General features: G+C 36.9%; 1 protein-coding gene across 2 annotated transcripts in view; it reads left to right on the top strand.

Moving 5' to 3' along the window:
* Positions 1-20,000, top strand: part of PDE4D (phosphodiesterase 4D) — a 421,160-nt gene that overhangs the window by 34,818 nt on the left and 366,342 nt on the right. Inside the window, exon 1 of one of the 2 annotated variants that reach the window (XM_054810113.1) lies at positions 17,327-17,662. The exons of the other annotated variant lie outside the window; for it this stretch is intronic. Within the exon in view, the coding sequence (XP_054666088.1) occupies positions 17,394-17,662 (269 nt within the window). The 5' untranslated portion in view covers positions 17,327-17,393. Of the gene's footprint in view, positions 1-17,326; positions 17,663-20,000 lie in introns of those variants that run through there. 2 annotated transcript variants of the gene reach the window in all.

Here is a 20,000-nt window from a genome sequence, read left to right as displayed (position 1 = left end):
TATCATCTCTGTTAACTGTTAATTGGCTGAGCAGTTTTCTCTCTCTCCCTCCCTCAGAACAGTTTGGGGAGGGGCGAATGGTTCATCAAGGACAGTATTTTGGTTTTGGCTGTGTTTTTCTCCATAAGCAAGTCTTTAAGAAAAAGTATAACAGCAGCACAAGCATCTATGATAAATCTACTTAAGACTTTTTCATCTCCCAGCTGTTTTCGGCTGTGGGCCTTTTTGAGCAGGGTGTGGGTGCTATTGAGTTAACAATGTGAAATGGATTTATTTTCCACAAACGCACCTATTGTGCCTTTCAGCTCTTAGGAACTTTTGTTATCTACAGCAACTCTTCACAAGGAGTTTCACACTTCAAGTATTTATTACATGAAGATCTAAGTTGTTTATCTGTGAACTTTCATCCCCAATAGCTTCGTATTATGCCCAGTTCTCAAATCAGAAAGCAGAACAAAGTATTTAGCATAACCCCTTTCCCTATACATAATCTTGTAGATGGGTTTGCCTCTCTCTCCTGCATTTATTTGTTTGTATTGTGATTTTCTTAGAAATCTGAATTTATAAAAAGCATTCCCTGTTCCGTAATAGTGAGTGATAGGACAGCATGAAGACTCAGAGAGTTGCATAGGTTGGAGATCTCTGGTCCAGCCTCCTGCTAGAGCAGGTTGCTCAGGGAATGTCAGTTTGGTTTTGAATGTCTGCAATGATGGAGTTGCTACAACCTCTCTGGGCAACCTGGTCCAATGTTCAGCCGTCCTTATGGGAATTCATATTTGTGTACATCCAGCAAGAACTTAACATGTTCTAATTTGTATCTGCTGCCAGTTGTCCTATCCCCGTGCAACTCTGTTAAGAGTCTCACTCCATCTTCTCTACACCTTCCCATTAGGTAGCTGCAGACAACAGCAAGATCTCGGCTTAGCATTCTTTTCTTAAGGATCAACAAAGCCACCTTTCTTAGCCTTATCTTTGTGGCCATTCTCTCGACTCACTCCAGTCTGTCAGTGTCCTTGCAGTGGGAAGCTCAAAACTGAACGTCATATTCTCCATGTGGTCTTAAGACAAGGAAAATCACTTCCCTCAGGCTGCTGAGAACATTTTTGTTAATACAGCCTAGTATGTGGTTGGCCTTCATTGCTGCAAGGGCATACTGCTGAAACATACTAGCTTGTTGTCCACCTGGTCTTTTTCTGGGAAGCTGTTTTCTGGCTAGACAGAAAAATGCCTGTACCATTGCATGGGGTTATTCCATCCCAGCTCCAATACTTTGCATTTACCTTCGTTGAATTCCCTGACATTCCTGTCCACCCATCTTCCCAGCCTGTTTATGTCCTGAATAGCAGCCTTGCCCTCCAGTGCAGCAACTGCCCCCAGTCTGCTCTTGTCACAACTGCGGTTCTCTATTGCAGATGGAGAAAACTCAGATTTAGGAGCAGCCTGGAGATAGAGAAGGAAAATAGAAAGACAGTTTTGTGAGTGCTGAAGACTAAATGTGTCTGAACAAATAAAGAAACTTGTTATTATTGGGAAAAAACTAACAGTAATGTCACCAAAAAAAAAAAAAAAAAGTTCAAACTTTCTTTGAATGGTGACAAAGTACCAAGAGAGTACCTGCTTGATAAGCAAGATGAGAAGAAGGCCAAAAAGATGTTGCTAAGGAGTGTTAGGGAGTTTTCAGGTACCATAGTTTTTCTCCCACTCTGGGATCCTGTGAGCCATACATACCTGATTGTATTGCCTCTGCAGCTACCACATTTGCCATATAGTGTTTACAGTGCACTCGGAGCTCAGCTAGAAGCACATTTCTCAGTTTCAGCCTAGTGCCTGCCACTTTACCCGTCCCATAGCGGATATGTCATTCCTCCCATCCTCCAACCACTTTGTCACCTGGTGTACAAGAAATTATACCCTTGATGCTTTCAGTTTCATCAACCGAAAAAAAAAGAAGCTTTATGAACTGATTAGCCTCCTGTGAGGAAAAGAACTGAGGGTTAAACATATTCCGTGCTTCCCAGTATATCCACTATGACAGGGCATGACATGTTTAACTCTGTTTGAAAGGTACAAATTTGCCCCTTCAGATGGTAAGTAGTGACCAGCCATCACTGGTCATGTTAGAGACGTACTTGAATTAACTATGTTTGATTAAGGCTCTGCACCTGCCTTTCATCTGGGATTACCTTACAACTCTGTGTGCAATTTTACTGTCTTTTAGGATTTAATTTTATTCAGTAAACAGGGTTTTCTTGCCTGCTACTCTTCTTTGAGATATATTGAGCTAAACCTGCCACTTATAATTTCTGCTTTGCTTCCTCCACTCCAAACCGTGGATCACATTTTTAATCAAGTCCAGCCTCTCTCTTGTTCCAGGCTGTAGGACTTGCAGCTGTGCCTTCGTTCATCTGGACTGCAGGTTATAATTTCTAGCTATGCTCAGAAGGCAAAAATTAACAGGGGAAACAGCAGCTGCAGCGTGGAAAATTGGAGTAGGGAAGGGGCTGAAATTAACCCAAAATTGTGAACAGAAGGTTGAAGAGAGAGAGAATAGGCTTTGTAATCATGTGTGTGAGTGGACAAGGGAGGAGAGAAAGAGGCTGGGACTGACCAGAAAGCACAACCATCTGGAGCTGTCAGTAACCAAAATCCAGACACTACCTTAACTGTTTGCTTTCCAGAAAATTAAATATAAAATCTTTCAAGCTGAACAAAAACTCAAAGATACAAGTTTTCCTATAATGGTGATGAAATTTTTAACTCGATCTTATCATGCTGTGTTACCCTTTGTAATTCTGGACTTGGAAACTGTAAAACCATTTTGTTTACATCCATTCAGGCAAAGCATGAAAACAATAGAGCCGTTTCCTTTTTGTCCACTTGTTCTTTGCACCAGTCCTCTAACTCTCACTTCTCTATTACATAAAAGAACAGCTGCTTGTCTTCCCCTCCAAAACTCACCATTTCTTCTGTCCAGCACACCAATGATGTCCATTGCAAGAAACAAGCACCTGGCTTTATACAGTGTATAGATGAGCCTATAATGCCTTCCTCTTAGATTTCTAACAAGTATTTATATTTTCTTCTGTCTCTACCACTTACTTTTGGCAGAAGCTATCTTTAGGGCATCTACAGATATATTTAATTGTTCTTGAAATCCTCCTTAAAACTTTGAACTTGAGTTCAAAATCTTGAGAAATTACTGCTATGTACAAATCACTACCTTATATATGTGAAATATTCTGTTTCCTTATACTCTTCCTTTCCCTTTGTTTTACTCCTCTCTTCATTATGATTTCTGTTAAATTTTAAGCTGTTTATGGAAGCTTTTTATTCTGTAATTGTACAGAACTGCCCCAATGGGGCTGTAGTTATTGGCTATGGCTCAGAGCTACTACAGTAGGGTAGATATTAAATAACTAGAAAAAATAATTCATTAGTAACGAATCGTAAAAAAAAAAAAAAAGAGCTTTTTGTTACTCTATGTGCTTGGGTTTACTGTAACTCTGTACTTCTCCTTCGAGTCCACTAGAGGGAGAATTTCTACTTGTATTCCCCCAAATGTTTCCAGGCATCCCATTCGGTAAATTTTTAGCATTTTCTTACTGCAAGTTTTGTAGCTAGCATTGACTTGACTTACAGCAGATGGTAATTGATACTAATATATCTCTTCAGCACTTATAGATCATTGCCTGTTGTTGGATATTAAGAGAACCGTAGACTTGAGTTTTCAAGCACTCTTTGTTACTTTTTTTGTTTATTGTTTATGTTGTCCCATGTTCTAAGCAACACAAAATTAAAAAAAGCCAGGAGAATATCCCAAACCCAAAATTCCTTGCCAGAGAGATATTTAAAGCAACGTATAGCAGCAGATCGATACAGAGATTCAAAAGTGAGTATATGGCTGCAGTAAGTATTGTTTTCAGTAGTCTAGTTTGTCACTTTTCTAAAGTCACTGCAACGAAGAATTTGAAGGTAGATAATGAGATAAAGTTTACAGATGTTTATAGATGGCTTCTCCTAAGTGAAATACTATGCTGAAGACAGCTTGAAGGCATTTAGTAATTATAGGGGACTGAAGGAAATGGATATCTTAAGTGGAAGTTGACATTTCAGCAAGATGAAAGAAGAGAGGTAGAGTGGCATAGTCAGAGAAGACATCTAGAAAAGAAAGCAGGCACTCTTATGTCAGCAAAAAAGGAAAATAAACAGATAAAATTGAGTAGACTGTCATATCGGAATGACTGGCTGGGGAAATTATTCTTGCCAGCAGTGTTCTGAATTGCTGACAAGATTGTATTTGTCAACGCCAGGAGAAAGGATGGAAGATAATGATTTTCTGGATGAGACTTCTGGCTGTGTGTATGGATGGAATCACTACATCATCATATGACTCTAAAAATTGGATGCTAGGCACAAATTCACACCGTTTTCTGTCCTGGACATATGGTTCCCCAGGTTCTCAATTTACAGTGTTGAAGTTATAAAGCTCTCTGTCAGCATAATGACATTCACAATCTATAGACAATAACACAAACATCCCACCAGAGTTTTGGTTTCCTCAGATAAAAAGTTTCCAGAGAACTGACTGTTCATTTAGCAAAATTGGCAGAACTAACTTTTCAGTACTGTTCTTTGTCTTGCACCATCACTGCTATTTCTTAGACCTCCTGGTTTTCCTTCTAGTTCCTCTGTGTACCATTCTTCATGTGCCCTTTTCTATGTATTCTTTCTCTTTTGTGCCTTTATTTTTTCATTTGAGTGTTGATCTGGAAGCCCATTTACATTATGGAGCACATTTATTGTGCTGTTAGATAATATTTTCATCGTAGCATTATTTTTTAGGTGTTCATCTTCTTGTAAGAGCAGTTTATGTGATAATGGAAGGATCTTGGACACTTTTGCAGGGCACGGAGGGTTTTTTCCTGTTTCTGCTCTTTCCATGTAGACTATAAGACTGTCTGACCTTTAGGTTTTCAGGAGAGCTTGTTTTGAACATGATACACATTTTGGCAGTTGAGCAGGGGTAAAAGAAAACACTTTAAGCATTACATAGTAAGAAGGTACACATAGAGTGTACTTTCTAGTTCATTTCTTGAATTGCTTCATCTTCCTTTGATGCCATGTGCCTTCTCAGAGCACCACACACCACCTCCAGGTCCTTTTCTAAAGATGAGAGATGTAGAAGTGTTTCTGGACCATTTTTCATGAGTCTCAAATAGTTTCTGCAAAATGAGATTCGTGAAGAACATTGACAACTGAGTAGGTTTAAAAGTTGCAATATTCACCTGTGCAGAGGTTCCTAGGGACTGGAGAGAGAGAGCACTTCATCCCCTTGCTTTCCGTAGCCTGTATCTTCTCCATAATCCCTTCTAATCTTTCTCTGTACACATCAAGATGTGATCAAAAGGCAGCTTCCAAGAGAAAGCTCCTCAGGGAAACAAACATTTCTTCTGCAACATCTTACCCACCGTGGTACATTATTCAGAGCTCTTTAGTAGGCCACTTTTGGGACCACTTACTTGGATATTATTTTGCAATAGAATGCTGCCATTTTGGTATAATCAACATCCCAGCACTGAAACCATACCATTCCAACTCTAGGGTGGGGGCAGAGAGAGCATTTCACTTTATCTTTCCTTCCTTCAAGCAATTTATAGTTGCCCTTCTAAAAAAGCCTTCCACTGAGGCGAGCAGATCCCACAGACTTGAATCCAATGTGATTATGTGTTGCTTCTTCTATCAGTATCTCCCAGGTTCAAAATGAACTGAAATACATTGCTCTCTACAAAACTTTTAATCAAGTTGTGGAAGTCCTTGTATCAAGAATTGTAGATGCTAAATGTTTAGATGGTTCAAGAAAAGACCAGATAAACACATGGAAGAAAAATCCATTGATTTTTTCTGTCAAGTAAAGAGTCAACAGGTCTCAAATACTCCATATTATTGGAAACTGGCTATTATTATGAAGTGTGATTGCATGCTTCTTGTCTTCTACTCCTCAATTATTATTTACTCTTGGCAGCTGTCAGAGAAAGTGTACTCAGGTAGATGAACCTTTGGTCTGACCCAGTATGGTTCTTATTTTCTTGGTATCTAGCACTCTCCTTAGGTTCATCACACTCGTTTCTGGGCATCTTTTATCACTGGTTGAGGTGACACTATTTATCAGGTCTGTCATCTTACATTCTGCCAATCCCATTTGGCAAAAAATTACTTCTCATATGAGCATATTAAACCAAAAATAATTAAGACATCTACATTTCTCCTTCAGTAATGCAAACTGCTAGAATTAAAGGAACAGACAGTCCAGAGCCTCAGTGTTCACAAAGGAATGTAAGTGCCTTGATGCTTAGGCTGAACAGTTATATTTTTTTCTGATACTCTTTATTTCTATGTCAGCATTTTTAATCAGATATAGCAAAAATCTATTGACTCTGTTAATCCTCTTTTCATTCCACCAAACATCTACAGGAGTCTTGATTACCAGAGAGGGAGCTCATTTCTATGACAATCATTCCTTATGCAACCAATATCCTAAATGCAGCTCTGTGGTTACACAGTTGTGTTGAGAGGCAGTCTTGATCTCTTACTTCCCTAAGGAGGTACCCACTCCCAGTCTCCTTTGGTAGGAAAGGACTTTTAAGCTTATATGTGGACAAGGTTATGCATTCCACAAATGATTCTAGAGGCACATTAAAAATCTTTAAAGGTAGCCCAGCCTTCCTAAAGAGAAAATGAGCTGTCCTCAGGCACTTTCTGCAGTACTCCACTGCTTTGATTCTGTATTCAGGCAGGCAGCAAGAATCCCCAAATGCAGCTAATACACTGTCTGTAGGCACACTTCTAGCCTGGATATGTCAGGCCTTCAAGAAAGACTTTCGGAGAGCACTTTTGGCTAGTAGAAATTTTCTTTCGATAGTCCTACAGCATTGTCTGATTCTTCCTGGAATAATTTTTATAATGGAAACTGTGTAACTATCTTAAGGTAAATTAAGCATGGATTTTTTTTAATTTTTTTTTTTGCTTTTCTACATCTCTGCATTCTGTGAACAGCACAATTTCAATTTTGTGACCTTATAAGTCACAGAAGGCATGAACTTGTAGTATTTTCATGCATTGCTTTTTGACTGACTGGTCTGTAAAGACAGCATTTGAATATTCCCTTTTGACTATACATTACAATAATACATTTCACTCAGTTAGATACAGTTAGTGGTGTGACTGCTTCAGGAAGCAGTGAAAGCAGGGCTGCTCAGATGTGCTGGGAGCAGAGGATTCCCCCCAGCACAGGCAGGGTGCAGTCCCAGAGCACCCGAGCAGAGCTGGTGATGAGGACACCAGCCAGCAGACCCAGACGAGGGCAGGGAACAAGTCAGAGAGTCCAGACGGGAAGAGCAGGAGACAGGGCTGGAGATGAAGTTACCTACATCAGTAGTGATGACATGCAATATTATGCAGCAATCAACATCATACAGTTTAAATCATTGGCTATTCTCACCCAAAATCAAATGCCCTTGAGGTACACATTGGAATTTGCCATCTTTCCACATTGCCCTCCAAGTGCAGCCAGCTCCTTGAGCAAAAGCAGTCCCATGGGTGGATTTGCCTTTGCCTGAGGCAGGAGTACCCAGACTGTCTTCCCTAACATACTCCTTTTGTGCACTATGGGGACTTGATCCCCTTTGACAGTACATGGAAGTTTTGACTGGGCAAGGCCAGTTCGATTGGTAGATCCCGTAGTGTTAACTAACCAGGTGGCCTTTGCTAAATGGGTGTCCCAGTGTTTGAAGGTCCCACCACTCATAGCTCTCAGTGTAGTCCTTAACAGCCCATTGTATTGCTTGATTTTCCCAGAGGCTGGTGCATGGTGGGGGATGTGATACACCCACTCAATGCCTAGGTGGCTCTTTGCCCCAGGTGTCTATGAGGTTGTTTTGGAAATGAGCCCTGTTGTCTGACTCAATTCTTTCTGGGGTGCCATGTTGCCACAAGACTTGCTTTTCAAGGCCCAGGATAGTGTTCTGGGTGGTGGCATGGGACACTCTATCTCAGCCAAAACCAAGACATGACCATAGGACATTATCTAATTATCTGAAATCTAATAATAAAAACAAACATTGTGAAAATGAGCAACAAACAACAGGATTATAACACTAAAAAAATACTAAGCTGCTTCATGGTCTGGCCTTTGGATTATCTCTTTCAGTTAATAGATTTCATGTTTTGCATTCAAATGCATAAAAATCCCTCTGAATCCTTAGTTCTTTTTCCACTTGCTGGTAAACATTTTTAGCGGGCTTTCATATGTGTTTTTTTGTTAACATTAAAACTAGAATAACCTATCTAAGCATAGAAAGAATAGTTTAAAATTCAGCTTAGAATTTTGGATTCTGCAACTCAAATGTTTCACATAATTTTTGTCATGTTAGTGTGATTTGATTTGGTTTCAGTCAGTAATCCAGGGCTGTTAATGTAATACAAATGCTTAACATATTCTATAAAGCTCTGACAATCTTTCTTGCCCTCAGCTTTATAAATGAAAAAAAGGGACATTTTCATTACACTTATATCCAACAGGAATGTTTGAAACATTAACTTCTCTGAAAATAGAAGTGTCCCTTAAACCAGTGATGAAGTGTCTATAATTTCGTATTAGGTAAGAACTGCTTCTGGTTTAGGATTTTTCCTATAGACGGTGACAGAGGACTAATTATTTCTTCTTTCATTGTCCTACTTGTAGAGATTGTTCCTGTGCCCATTTGAAGTCAGTGGACAGAAGCTCAGAAACAAAATCTCTCCATAGTATTAGTTTTGGGCAGTATATAAGATGATCTTAAAGGTCTGCTAATTATCTTTACTTTCTGTCATAACTACATTATTTTTCTTTACCTGATAGGCTATATATAACCCTCGTATTTAAATGCTGTTGCAGTTTGGAGTATCTGAAGGCAGCCATACTTCACTTTCATAATTAGTCATATTTTTATTCCTCTGTAATTATATATACCACATGATGTACTTCAATAAATTATTTGGGATGTCGCTAGGTAGATGCACTAAAAAAAATTAGCTTTTTTACCATTTTCTTTTAAGGCATTAGTTATATATTATCTTTTTCTAATGTGCATTGTGCTCTAGTTTCTGGTTCCTAGTTTCTTCCTTGCAAAAGTTAAAGGAAAACTTCTCCAAAGCTTTGGGCAAATATTAGGATGAATAAAATTGCTTATACAAAACCAGATCTCTTATTATGCAAAAAGTTTATAAGCCATATGCAACCAAAAGGAATTTTGAAGTGGGTTTGTTTTTTTTTTTTTTTTTTCTGTACATTCAGAAGAAAATAACAGTATTCAAGACTGCAGGGTAGAATTCTACAGGGTAGGATAAAATTTTCATTTATATCCACAAAAGGTTGCTTGAAACCATTTAAATTCTACTTCTTAAGATGGAGAGAGACACACTGTAGAATTGGCAAATACACAAATACCTACTGTTGATTCCAGAAAGATTCTGAAAATCTTACTTTCTGGGGAACTCTGTAAAGGAAAAAGTGTGGTATGTTCATAGTATCACAATCCTAATCTTTTCGATGCAGGGAAGGAACTTTTTTCCCCAAAATTTGTTCAGAGAGCCTTATCACCTGGCTGGGAATACACTCTGTCAATCCCTAGTAACATTGTACAAGCAAATCCTTTGTATTGTTTAAATTCCAGTTCTTACAAATATGTAAAGTGACCACTTTATTAACACCTAGAGAAAAGATATGGAAGTGACTAAGTGAATTGTGTGAATGGCTTTCTTAAAAGGTGTATTTTCATTACGTACTCAAAATTTTAGTAACTTGAAAGTACGAAAAAACAATTTACAACAACAAGCTTGAATTAAAGCATTCATAAATGCAAGAGACTAAGCAGAAATCTCCAAACTCTGAAGCATCCTGTGGTTTTAAAGCTTTTTCAGTAGCTGTGATTTCTCTTTTAATGCATTTATTTTTTGCCATCAAGTAGTAGCTCATCTCCAGACAATGAATTAGATATGTAACCTTACTGTAGACTTTTAGACTTTTTTTTTTATTATTTTCTAACCTCTCTCAGTTTTATAAATATTTCTTTGAATTCTTCCCAGCTTTTAATGCATGGTCAAACCAACAGATTACTTGAAATATAACAGATGGTCTAGATTCCTTATTAAGTAAACTGTCTGTGCATATGGCTGACCTCTCAGAAATGTACTTGTTTATTTGTACATTATACTCTGGCTTAATCACCATGCTTGGAGGCCCTGGGCTAAATCTAGTCTGGTAAGAGCTATCGCTCCTGCTAGCTTCAGAAGTAAACTCTGAACTTTGGGAATCTGGAATGTCGATATGATTTTTGCAATGTACTTGTGATACTTTGTAATCCGTAGATTTTTACAAAGCCATCATGCATTCACTGACATCAACATGCACAATTATGCTCTCATCATTAAGCTAACTGGTTTTCCAAAAGCTCTAACAGTATTTGTCACAGGTCTAGCCCTAAGAAATCTAAGATTACAACCACAACTTGCTTAGCTGCTAAACTTTTAAATCAAGTCTATATCCATGTTAAATACAGACTGGGGAGGTGGAGCCTGGCTTTGTTCATTCTGCGCCCTGTCCTCTCCACTGCCCTCTCCTTTCCCCTCTCCTCAGGATTGCTCTGCAAAGCAATTTATGCTTATAATTGTTTTCTGCCTATGTGGGCCATGTGCTTCAATTGCAATTAACTAATAGTTAACAGATATCTTTATGCGTTGCAGCGGCAGGAATGCTGCCTAATGCTCCTGTCTGTTCTTTGATGTAATTGTGTAGAAGTACATTCATTTCCCTTAATCTTACCCCAGGAAATGTTTTCTTACACAATTGCTTAGAAACTACAGTTATTGCTACTTTGTTTATTCTTATTTGTCCTATGAGGTCATTCACTTCTATGTTAATGCATATGTGTGGGGAATGATACATCTGCCTATCTTTTCCAGGCAAGGCAAGCTTCTTGCCACACCAAATATAATCTTTTAAAAGAAACACTTTTGTATTTATGAAGTATCTGTTAGATATTCTAACATGTGTCACACTGCCCGAGGCCTTTTTTCCAAGGGTTGGTATGGTAAAGGCATTTTATTTTCAAATGTTTATAGCTCTCTCTGTGTAGTCAAATGGGATTGTGGCAGTACTTTCTAATGGAAGCTCTTGATTATAGAAGCAGTTTTTCTTAATCCTTTTTTTTTAAGTTAAGGAACATGTAATCTTGTTAGAAGGCAGTCTCCAGGCTATCCTATGCAGTGTTGACATAATGATTTCATTTATAACCCAATGCTAAGTAGACTGCTCTTGAGACGACCACTTCCCCCACTTCATTTGTTTTGTTTTCTTGTGTGCTTGTATGGCCATGTGTGTTTTTATGCTGGAAGTCTTTGACAGATCATTTACTCTATTATTTACGGGACAACAGTGGATGACCCCCAACAGCGCTCAGTTTATATCGTTTTATTCCAGAAACAAACTATTCTGAAAATATCCTTATTTTATTCTTTGCAGCAGCATGATTTGTAGAAAGAATTGTAGAACCTTTCAAAGATTTCAGAAAATCTCTATTTTTGATTCATTCTTCAGAACACATTGTAACTGTTCTGTTTAAAGTTTAAAGCTTTTTGAGAAGTTCTGTTATGGTTCTGTATTCCATCTGGCAAATTATTTTGAAAGTATAAGACTAAGTGTTTTCTCTGAGATTTGAGTAAAATACTGCTGGTGTCCATGTGCATGGATTGCAAAATCTTCCTCTTTTTTCTTGGAATGGACCCTGGCCATATTGTAATATGTAGCTGTTGTATCTACTTGTTTTCTTTTATTATCATATACCTAGTGTTCTCTTATCTCTGTTGTTTCTGCCATGCACAGAAAAGAGAACAAAAATCTAATAGCTCATTCGGGGAAATCGGCAACTGAACAGTATTTTCATAGAATTGTGACAATATTTCCAAACACTCCAAAGATATAAGAAAAGAAATGACTGACTAAATACAACACACTTTATTGAATTGCAAGGTGAATCTGAGCTGATATTGTGCTCTAAAATTTTAAGTAACAGCAAATGTTTTGTTGATGGTGGTAAACATCTTCGGGTGTACCACAAGCTGTTCTTACTCTATTCTGTTCTCCCTCTGAAAATACTTATAAATGTATGTCTGTGTGACTATTATTTGGAAAGGTGACCTGATTCGGTCTTTGAATGCTATTTTGGGTACCGTTGTTCCATTAGGATATTACTGCAAATTTACTAGGATCAAGTACTCAGAGTAAACATAGCAGGGTGCAATTTCCTTGGAATATTTAGAATTGCGTGTGTTTTTCCCATACCTTTGTCTATTAGAGAGTTTTATCTATCAGAGGATGCCTACCATTTCTATTTTAAGTGCAGCCAATCCTCTTTTGAGTCACCTATTGCAGGTCCACGGTGCCTACGGTCTCCCCAGCAGGCCGTGCATGTAACCGCTAGGAAAACAGTCTGATAAGCACTACCCTGCACTTGGCAAATCCGTAAATATCATATCAGCTCTTTGAGAATGTGGCAATTGGCAGGTATTAAAATGATACTGTGAACTTTGCTGGTACATAACATTTTATTAAGACTTCCTGTCACTTACGAATTTCTTCTTTTATTCTTGTTTTTGTCCTTGACTGCTATGCTGCTCAATTCATGCACCAAGCTCTCTTTGCAAATAAGAATCATAGTATCATCCAAGATTCTTATTTTCTACCTTATCTACAGTTAGAGTTCTCCTCAGTTACACCATACCCTCAGTGTTCTGCTATTTGCTTCAGGAAATTAAACCATAGTAAAGCATCCATTCTTCACAACCACCTCTGACTTTGTCTTCTTTTCTCTCCACTTCTTCTGCACCATTCTCAGGTGCTCTAGCACCTCAGCATGGTCTGACCTTACAGCTGGTCCTGCTTTGAGCAGGAGAGTGGACTTGATCACCTGAGGTCATTACCAACCTGAATTCTTCTATGATCCTGTGATACTGATCTGCTTGCTTTCAAAGAAGCAACGTGTCGGAGGGTTGTTCTTTCGCTTGCATTCCTATGTGTCTGGAATTCTCTGCTTGGTCCCAAGTAAGATATTTTAATAACTTTTCCTCTTCATATTTTATGTGAAAGAGTTCTTTTGCTCCTTGTGAGTGACTGCATTTATGCTCTAATAAGAAAAATTCTGTTAAAGGTAATTTAAACCAGCCACAGTTGCATAATATATTTTATATGTTGATTAGTAGTTATAATATTAAAGTAACTTTATTGTACTCTGTGTTCAAAATAGTTGTAACACAGAAATTACTTTTTAATCCTTGTTTACTCTCTTTTATGTGAGATCAAATACCTTTTTAATCTTGCACAATATTACCTATTAGCTTATTCTCTTCTGTATGCTGTAGCTCTTTTTAGTCTTCATGACTGGCAGAAATGTAAACACTTTAAGCCTGTAATATTTAAGTACATTTATCATAAACCTTTTTATGAAATATGTTACTTATGAAAAATACAAGAATTGAATGCTTGAATTTCATTTTTTAATATCTTTCAGTGGTCACTGGAAGAGAATAGAAGCTACAGGACCTTCTAGATTTTTGTAATACTGCATTTCTGTTATAAGGAGATTTAGTTCTCTGCTTTTGTCCTAAGCCTTATGATGTTTTAGTTAAATGTATAGCAGGCAGAATTAAATCTAATGCTATAACTTTTACCTATGCAGCTGTGACTATGCAAAACCTGCAAAATTAGATATAACTCTGAGTGCCTTAAATTAGAACATTTAATCAGAAAGTAAATCAAATGCCAGTAGGACCTACAACATGGACATGCTTAAAGCACTATCAGTATTACCTTTTGGAAATGTGATATGTATCAGCTCTCAAATGTTCTTATTTCAAAAGAAACAGTAAATAATTTTTTAGGTGGAATTTCACAGACCAGTTTCAGTGATCTCATTTCACTAGCGGACTGGGGAAAAACCCAGAAAAATAACTCATGAGAAAAAAAAAAATATTGAATAGGTTTTTTGTAATCTTGATTAAAAACCCTACAGCTTTTTTTTTTTAATTGTACTCTATGCTTTCTTAATGTGTGTTGAAAACACATACTGGTTTTTTTACCTAAAGAAGTTTTTCAAAGGAGTAGCTAACAAGGTTTTCCAGTTTTAATAATAATCGTGGGGATCTTTGCAGGTAAATCAGATATGTCTTTATTAAAACACAGTCAAGTAGGGCTATTCTTTAATTAATCAAAATCTTTATAGAAAAAAAATTGTACTTTGCTGTCTTTTTTTTTTAAACTGTAGCTAGACATATTAAACTAGAAATGATAATTTTTCCTTATGTAATAATTTTGTTTCAAGGCTTTATTCTAGTACCTGGGTAGGCTACCTAATGCTACTGCCCTTTTTCTGCCTTGTCTTTTCCCCAGTCCTGACTGTAAGATAAGCATTTTGTCTAACTTGCATAGTGGTTATTCGATATTGCTGGAAGTTAGACTTCTACATTTTTTATTGCACTGAAGACTGTTCATGTTTCTAGTCTATAATAAAATCCATTCAAAGGCTTTCATTTAACTTCATGAGCATGCTTGAGAGTTTTGACGGTACATGTACGTACTAGCCACTACATAGATGAGCTCAACAGATTCTTAAATCATTTATATTGTGAGACTGTTTATGGTAATTAAAATTATTTTTCTGTGGTTCTGAGCATGTGAAGATCTTGTTTAGTACCCCTAGACATTGTTTTTTTTTTCCCCCACTCAATATCTGTAATGCAGGGTGTCAAGCTAATAGTCCTTGTTGACTTAGCTCTAATATTTTTAAGAACATGAGTAATAAAACTGCTCATTTGTGGACTAATACTTTCCTCTTCTGTAATTATCTTTGTAGTGTAGTGCAACTTAAAGCATGATCCCAGGCCCACTGTAATAAATGTTAATGGTCTTATTGACGTCATTGATCTCCAACGGGTCGGTTTGTGTAGTTTTATAAAGCCACTGCAGCTATCTGAAGACCATGCTTTGGAATAGACGTCAGATGGCAGTATTTCACAGCATACGAGAACATAGCTCTCATTATACAGACTGTATTGTTTGAAAACAATGATTGGACTCATATGGAATTGCTAGTGGCTTTTAATAAATAAGAAAGAATAATAGAGAGATCATATGTTTGTTCTTCATAGATATAAAATAAATATTTTCATATATTATGCTTGTATTTTGTCTGCTTGTTGAGGACCAGTGCTGTGTGTACTACTTTTCCAGTCAAAAAGGAGTGGAAGCAGTTATTGTGTTAGTTAGGATTTAATCCAATTCTTTTTCTGATTGTGGATTAACACTTCATTTCCAGTTTAAATTTTGTTCTCAATAAAACATAGTTTTAAATTTTGTTTTGTAGTTTTAATAATATCTGGGCTTTATTCTGTATTTGGTCAATGTTAGTTTTTATATAGTGATTAAATCTGTAAAATTTTAGAAAAATACAAAAAACCCCATGATGCACAGTGATCTCTGCATTCTGTGCAGTTCAATATTGAGTTAAATTTGTAAATACATTGTTATCAAATTTCACATATGACACAGTACAGTTAAACTTGTCTACATAATGGGGCTGACACCTGATAGCAAAGTCATTCTTAATGTAAGTTGACCTTTCTGTTGCTGTTCTGCCCTACTTCTGTCAGCATCATGATGTTCTCTCTATAATCCCCATCAGGAATTGTGGCTTCGGTGCTAAGTACAAAGGTGGTTCCTCTCCAATGTGACAGGAGGCTGCTTTTGCAGGATTTCTGATTTTGCCATAAGACAGAAAACAGTATTTGCCTTTCACACATGGTCATGCAATTGTAGTCAAACACCCTTCACCCCATTGAAAGCCTGGACCCTGTGTGTGCTTCAAAAGGAAATTCTTATTCACAAAGGAAAGCTGGATCATAAAACAACATAAAAGAGGAAACATATATTGCACCAACAAAAATTATATGTAACCAATGTTCTGACATTAAAAATAAATCTCTCACAAAATGGTGGTGGTTTGTTCCTGCACAATGAACAGGAAGTAGGGTCATAACTGGAAAGATTGTTGTTGTTGTTGCTGTAAAAATGAATGTACCAAGCTTGAGCAAATATTGACCTACCACCAGTTATTACAGGTCTTTGTCCGCTATCAATGAGTTATGAAGAAAATTGAATGTGTTTTTAAAAGTTTTGTCTTTCAGAATAGATGAAGGGAGTTATTTTAATTAAAAACAATAAAAAAAATCTCGGGATTGATTGACAAAGTTTTTGCTGGATCAGAAAACTGTACAGATATCTTCTTTGCGTAATGCCATGAAAAAAAGATATTCTAAATATGAAAATTATCAGCAGTTTGTATTGACCAAATAAACGCAAATACTTTTGCCTTTTTATAGTTTGGAAGTTCTCTTTTAATAGATTTCGATAGTTTATTTCCTCACCAGCTGTGAATAGAAAAAAGACACTTAGTTTGAGTAGTGGTCATGATACGATGATATACTACATTAAGAAAATCTCATTAAACAAGTACTAGTAGTTGTCATAGTCTGATTTCCGTTTGTGCACAGATCTTAAATGACGTTTGTTTTGTTTTTCTGGAAAATGTAAAATAGCAAGTATTAGGCTTTGCTAAATGCACTTGAACACTGGTTGTGATCAACTGACTTGGGGGGGTGACAGCAGGGGGGCGGAAGGGCAGAACCTAAGCCCTTTTACATTAATTAATTAATTGTAGCATTTGATAGGTAGCTGCAGAGGTAAAAGTTTGTAATCTTGATTTGTAAACAGGGCTACAAAGATAAATACTGTAGATCCAGGAAAAACCAGAAGAGGTTATTCAGCAGTCCCCTTTCCTTTAAGCCTCTCTGAAGGTTCAGGAATAAGAAAACAGAAAGAATAACCAAACAAAATGAGCACACATCTGATATTTAAGCCCTCCTCCAGCACTTTTTATGTACATAACCAGAAGTCACTCAAGCAGCTGCAGCACATTAGTTCCAATAGTTTAACAGGCAGCTTTACAGCTCTCGCAAAGGCTGTGCTAAAGCAGTTTCTTCCTCTGTGCTCACTTGCTAGTAAGTGATCTTTGGCAGCAGGGCTGTGAGAGGAGTGGTAATGTTTAATAGGTTTCTGTGGAGGAGTTAGCTTGCTTTTTTCTTTGTAGATCATTATCCTTAGAGAGACGCTGAGGGCAGGCGACACCATGTTGAAAGCAGAATAGGCTGGACTGGAGTTGGAGCTCTGCACAGTTCTCGAACTGATTTAGAAAGGAAGTATTTTAAGCAGTTAAGCCAATATTCGATTGTGTTAGACCTTGGGAAACATGGCTCAGCAGACAAGTCCAGACTCTTTGGCTATTTCTGAAGTGGATAATACACATTGTCAAAATCCATGGTTAAATGAAGATCTTGTGAAGACCCTGAGGGAAAACCTGTTGCAACATGATAAGTCCAGGACATCTAGGAAATCTTCATCTGTTTCTCCCTGGCTGTCTCCAGTTATTTCTCCTCGAAACTCTCCAAGGCTTTTGCGCAGGATGCTTTTAAACAGCAACATACCAAAACAGCGGCGTTTCACTGTGGCACATACCTGGTAAGCACTGAGCGGGTTGTCATGAAATGTCAGATTAACTTTTTTTCGTAGAGCATTTATCTCCTCGATGTCAGTGCTTATATTTGTTGTTTTGATCTCTGCACGATTCCCTCTGGTTGAAAGACACAGTTTTAATTTGTGATTCAAGTTAATTTCAGACCTGAAGTTTAAAATAGTAATTTATGCAAAGTAAGAAAACATGTATTTGCTTGCACAAAAACTACTTTATTTCCTCGGATTTCTTGGGTAATAATTCCTTTCTTCCCCTTCCCCAGAAATAAAAACTGCAGCACAAACTGTGCTGTTCAGGCCAGAGTGAGTAGGCAATTTTTTTCTTTATTATATCTTTTAAATTTATTTTATTTATTTATTTATTTATTGGCAATTTATGATCCCCCCGCCCCTAAACTGAATAGCATGTTTGTTTATCTTTCAACAGTGCCCACATTAAGAGCATGATAGAGAAGAATGATGGGAGTAGATATTGTGTATGAAACAGTGATTTTTATTAAAACAGTTGCTAGAATAAACAGAGGAAAGATGGAAAGGGAAACTCTTGTTAAATGATTCACTAGTACTACTTTTTTTGTAACTAACTCGATCATTTCTTAGACATGTGTTTGTGATCAAATCTATAAAAGACATTCATTTTGTTGTATCCATCTTCTGTAAAACAGCAGCATAATTTCATTACTTAATGTATTCTTTTTAAAAATGTTTCATATGAGATTATTGTAACTCAATAATACATTCCTGTTTGCTTTGATGGTCCTGAGATCTTGATGTGTTCTCTTTTTTCTTGTGAGATTTTTTCCCCCATTATTTTTCAAATAAAATGGTAATATAAAGAAAGGAGGGCAGTGAAATATGTTCAAAGAAAGTAAAAGTCATGCATTCTAAGGAGCAAAATGAATATGCTATTCAAATTTATCTTCCTTTGTCTGAAATTAGATTTACACCATAGCTATGTGACTGGTATGTGCATTGCACATTGTATACATGTGTGCGTAAATCTTTACTATGTATGTGTTTGTGTAGCTAAAATGCTTCTTTGATAAAATTATATTTTTACCCTTGAAAAGGGTGAGGAAAAACTAGTGTGCCTTTGTACTTAAAGAATAGCTGTTCTGAAACCAGTGTACCTGGTCAGAATTTGCATGTGTAACAGAGAAAACTGAATGAAATTAGAGTATTTCATGTTTCTTTAACAGTTATGCATAAATACCAACAACATTAAGGATCTCTATCTGCTGGTCTGCATTACATAATTTATAAAACATTCAATACCTAAGAACATGCAGGATAAAAAAAAAAAGTAATTCAGGTAGAGCTGTTTTACATTGTAAGATGAAAATAAATAAGAATTTGTGAAAGTTTATGGGGGGAAATTGTCATGTGTGATTATGTATGTATTATGACAGTTGTTGTAGACAGTTTAAGATGACAGAGAAAGGAAGGATATTAAAAGGGACAGATATGAAGTGAACAAACAGGTTTGGGCAACATGAAAGGGCAAAGGCTTGCATAGTATTAAAAAGTGGAATTATGTTTAAATGCATTTCCTCTAGTGAGCTTCAGAAAGTTTTGAGCTTGGGTAAAATGACTTTTTCAGCATGGCATGGAGTGTAGGAAATGCTTGGTTTTTTCCCAGATAAGTAAAATACTAGGTCTGCAAAATACTGTTGTTGAACAACTCATAGTTATTTCTAAACTATTTGTAAGATTGGCTCATCTTAGCAGCACTTTTGTTTCAGCAAGTAGAGAAGCAGCGAGTCAAGCAGAGAGTTACAATAAATTACCTGAGAACCTGCAAAGAAGAATAGTATTTAGTAGAACTGAAAATGGAGGAGAAAACCCACTCATCTTAAGTAATAATACATGTGATCAGACTTACAGGCATATGAAGGGAAGCAGAAGCACTACTATGTGCTTACAAAATTTATTTGTTGCCAAATCCCATCAAGTCTGTAGTTACTGTACATCTTCACTTGGTTATCTATTTACAAAACTGAGATGCTGTGTGATAGACATGCGCTTTCTAGATGCTTTGGCTACTTAGGCAGTATCGTGGTTTTAATTCCATACCCATATAATCCATTTTAGGCAGCTCATAGAAAAAAAAGTGCTTTTGAAAATGAAGTAGTTGTAAGCTTACTCCAAAATGTTGAACTACAGAGGATCCATTATGGTTTTAGTGGTCCACTATTGTGACCTTCTCTGTAAATGCTCTAATTTTCTTGGATTTCTAATTTAATCTGGTTTATACTTTAAGAATAGACTTTGAATTCGTGTATACATCTTTCTTGTTTAGTCCCTTATTCACACATTAAGGCATTAA

This window comes from Grus americana, chromosome Z (genome assembly GCF_028858705.1).
Source record: "Grus americana isolate bGruAme1 chromosome Z, bGruAme1.mat, whole genome shotgun sequence".
Taxonomy (NCBI): domain Eukaryota; kingdom Metazoa; phylum Chordata; class Aves; order Gruiformes; family Gruidae; genus Grus; species Grus americana.
This window is presented reverse-complemented; position numbering and strand designations above follow the sequence as displayed.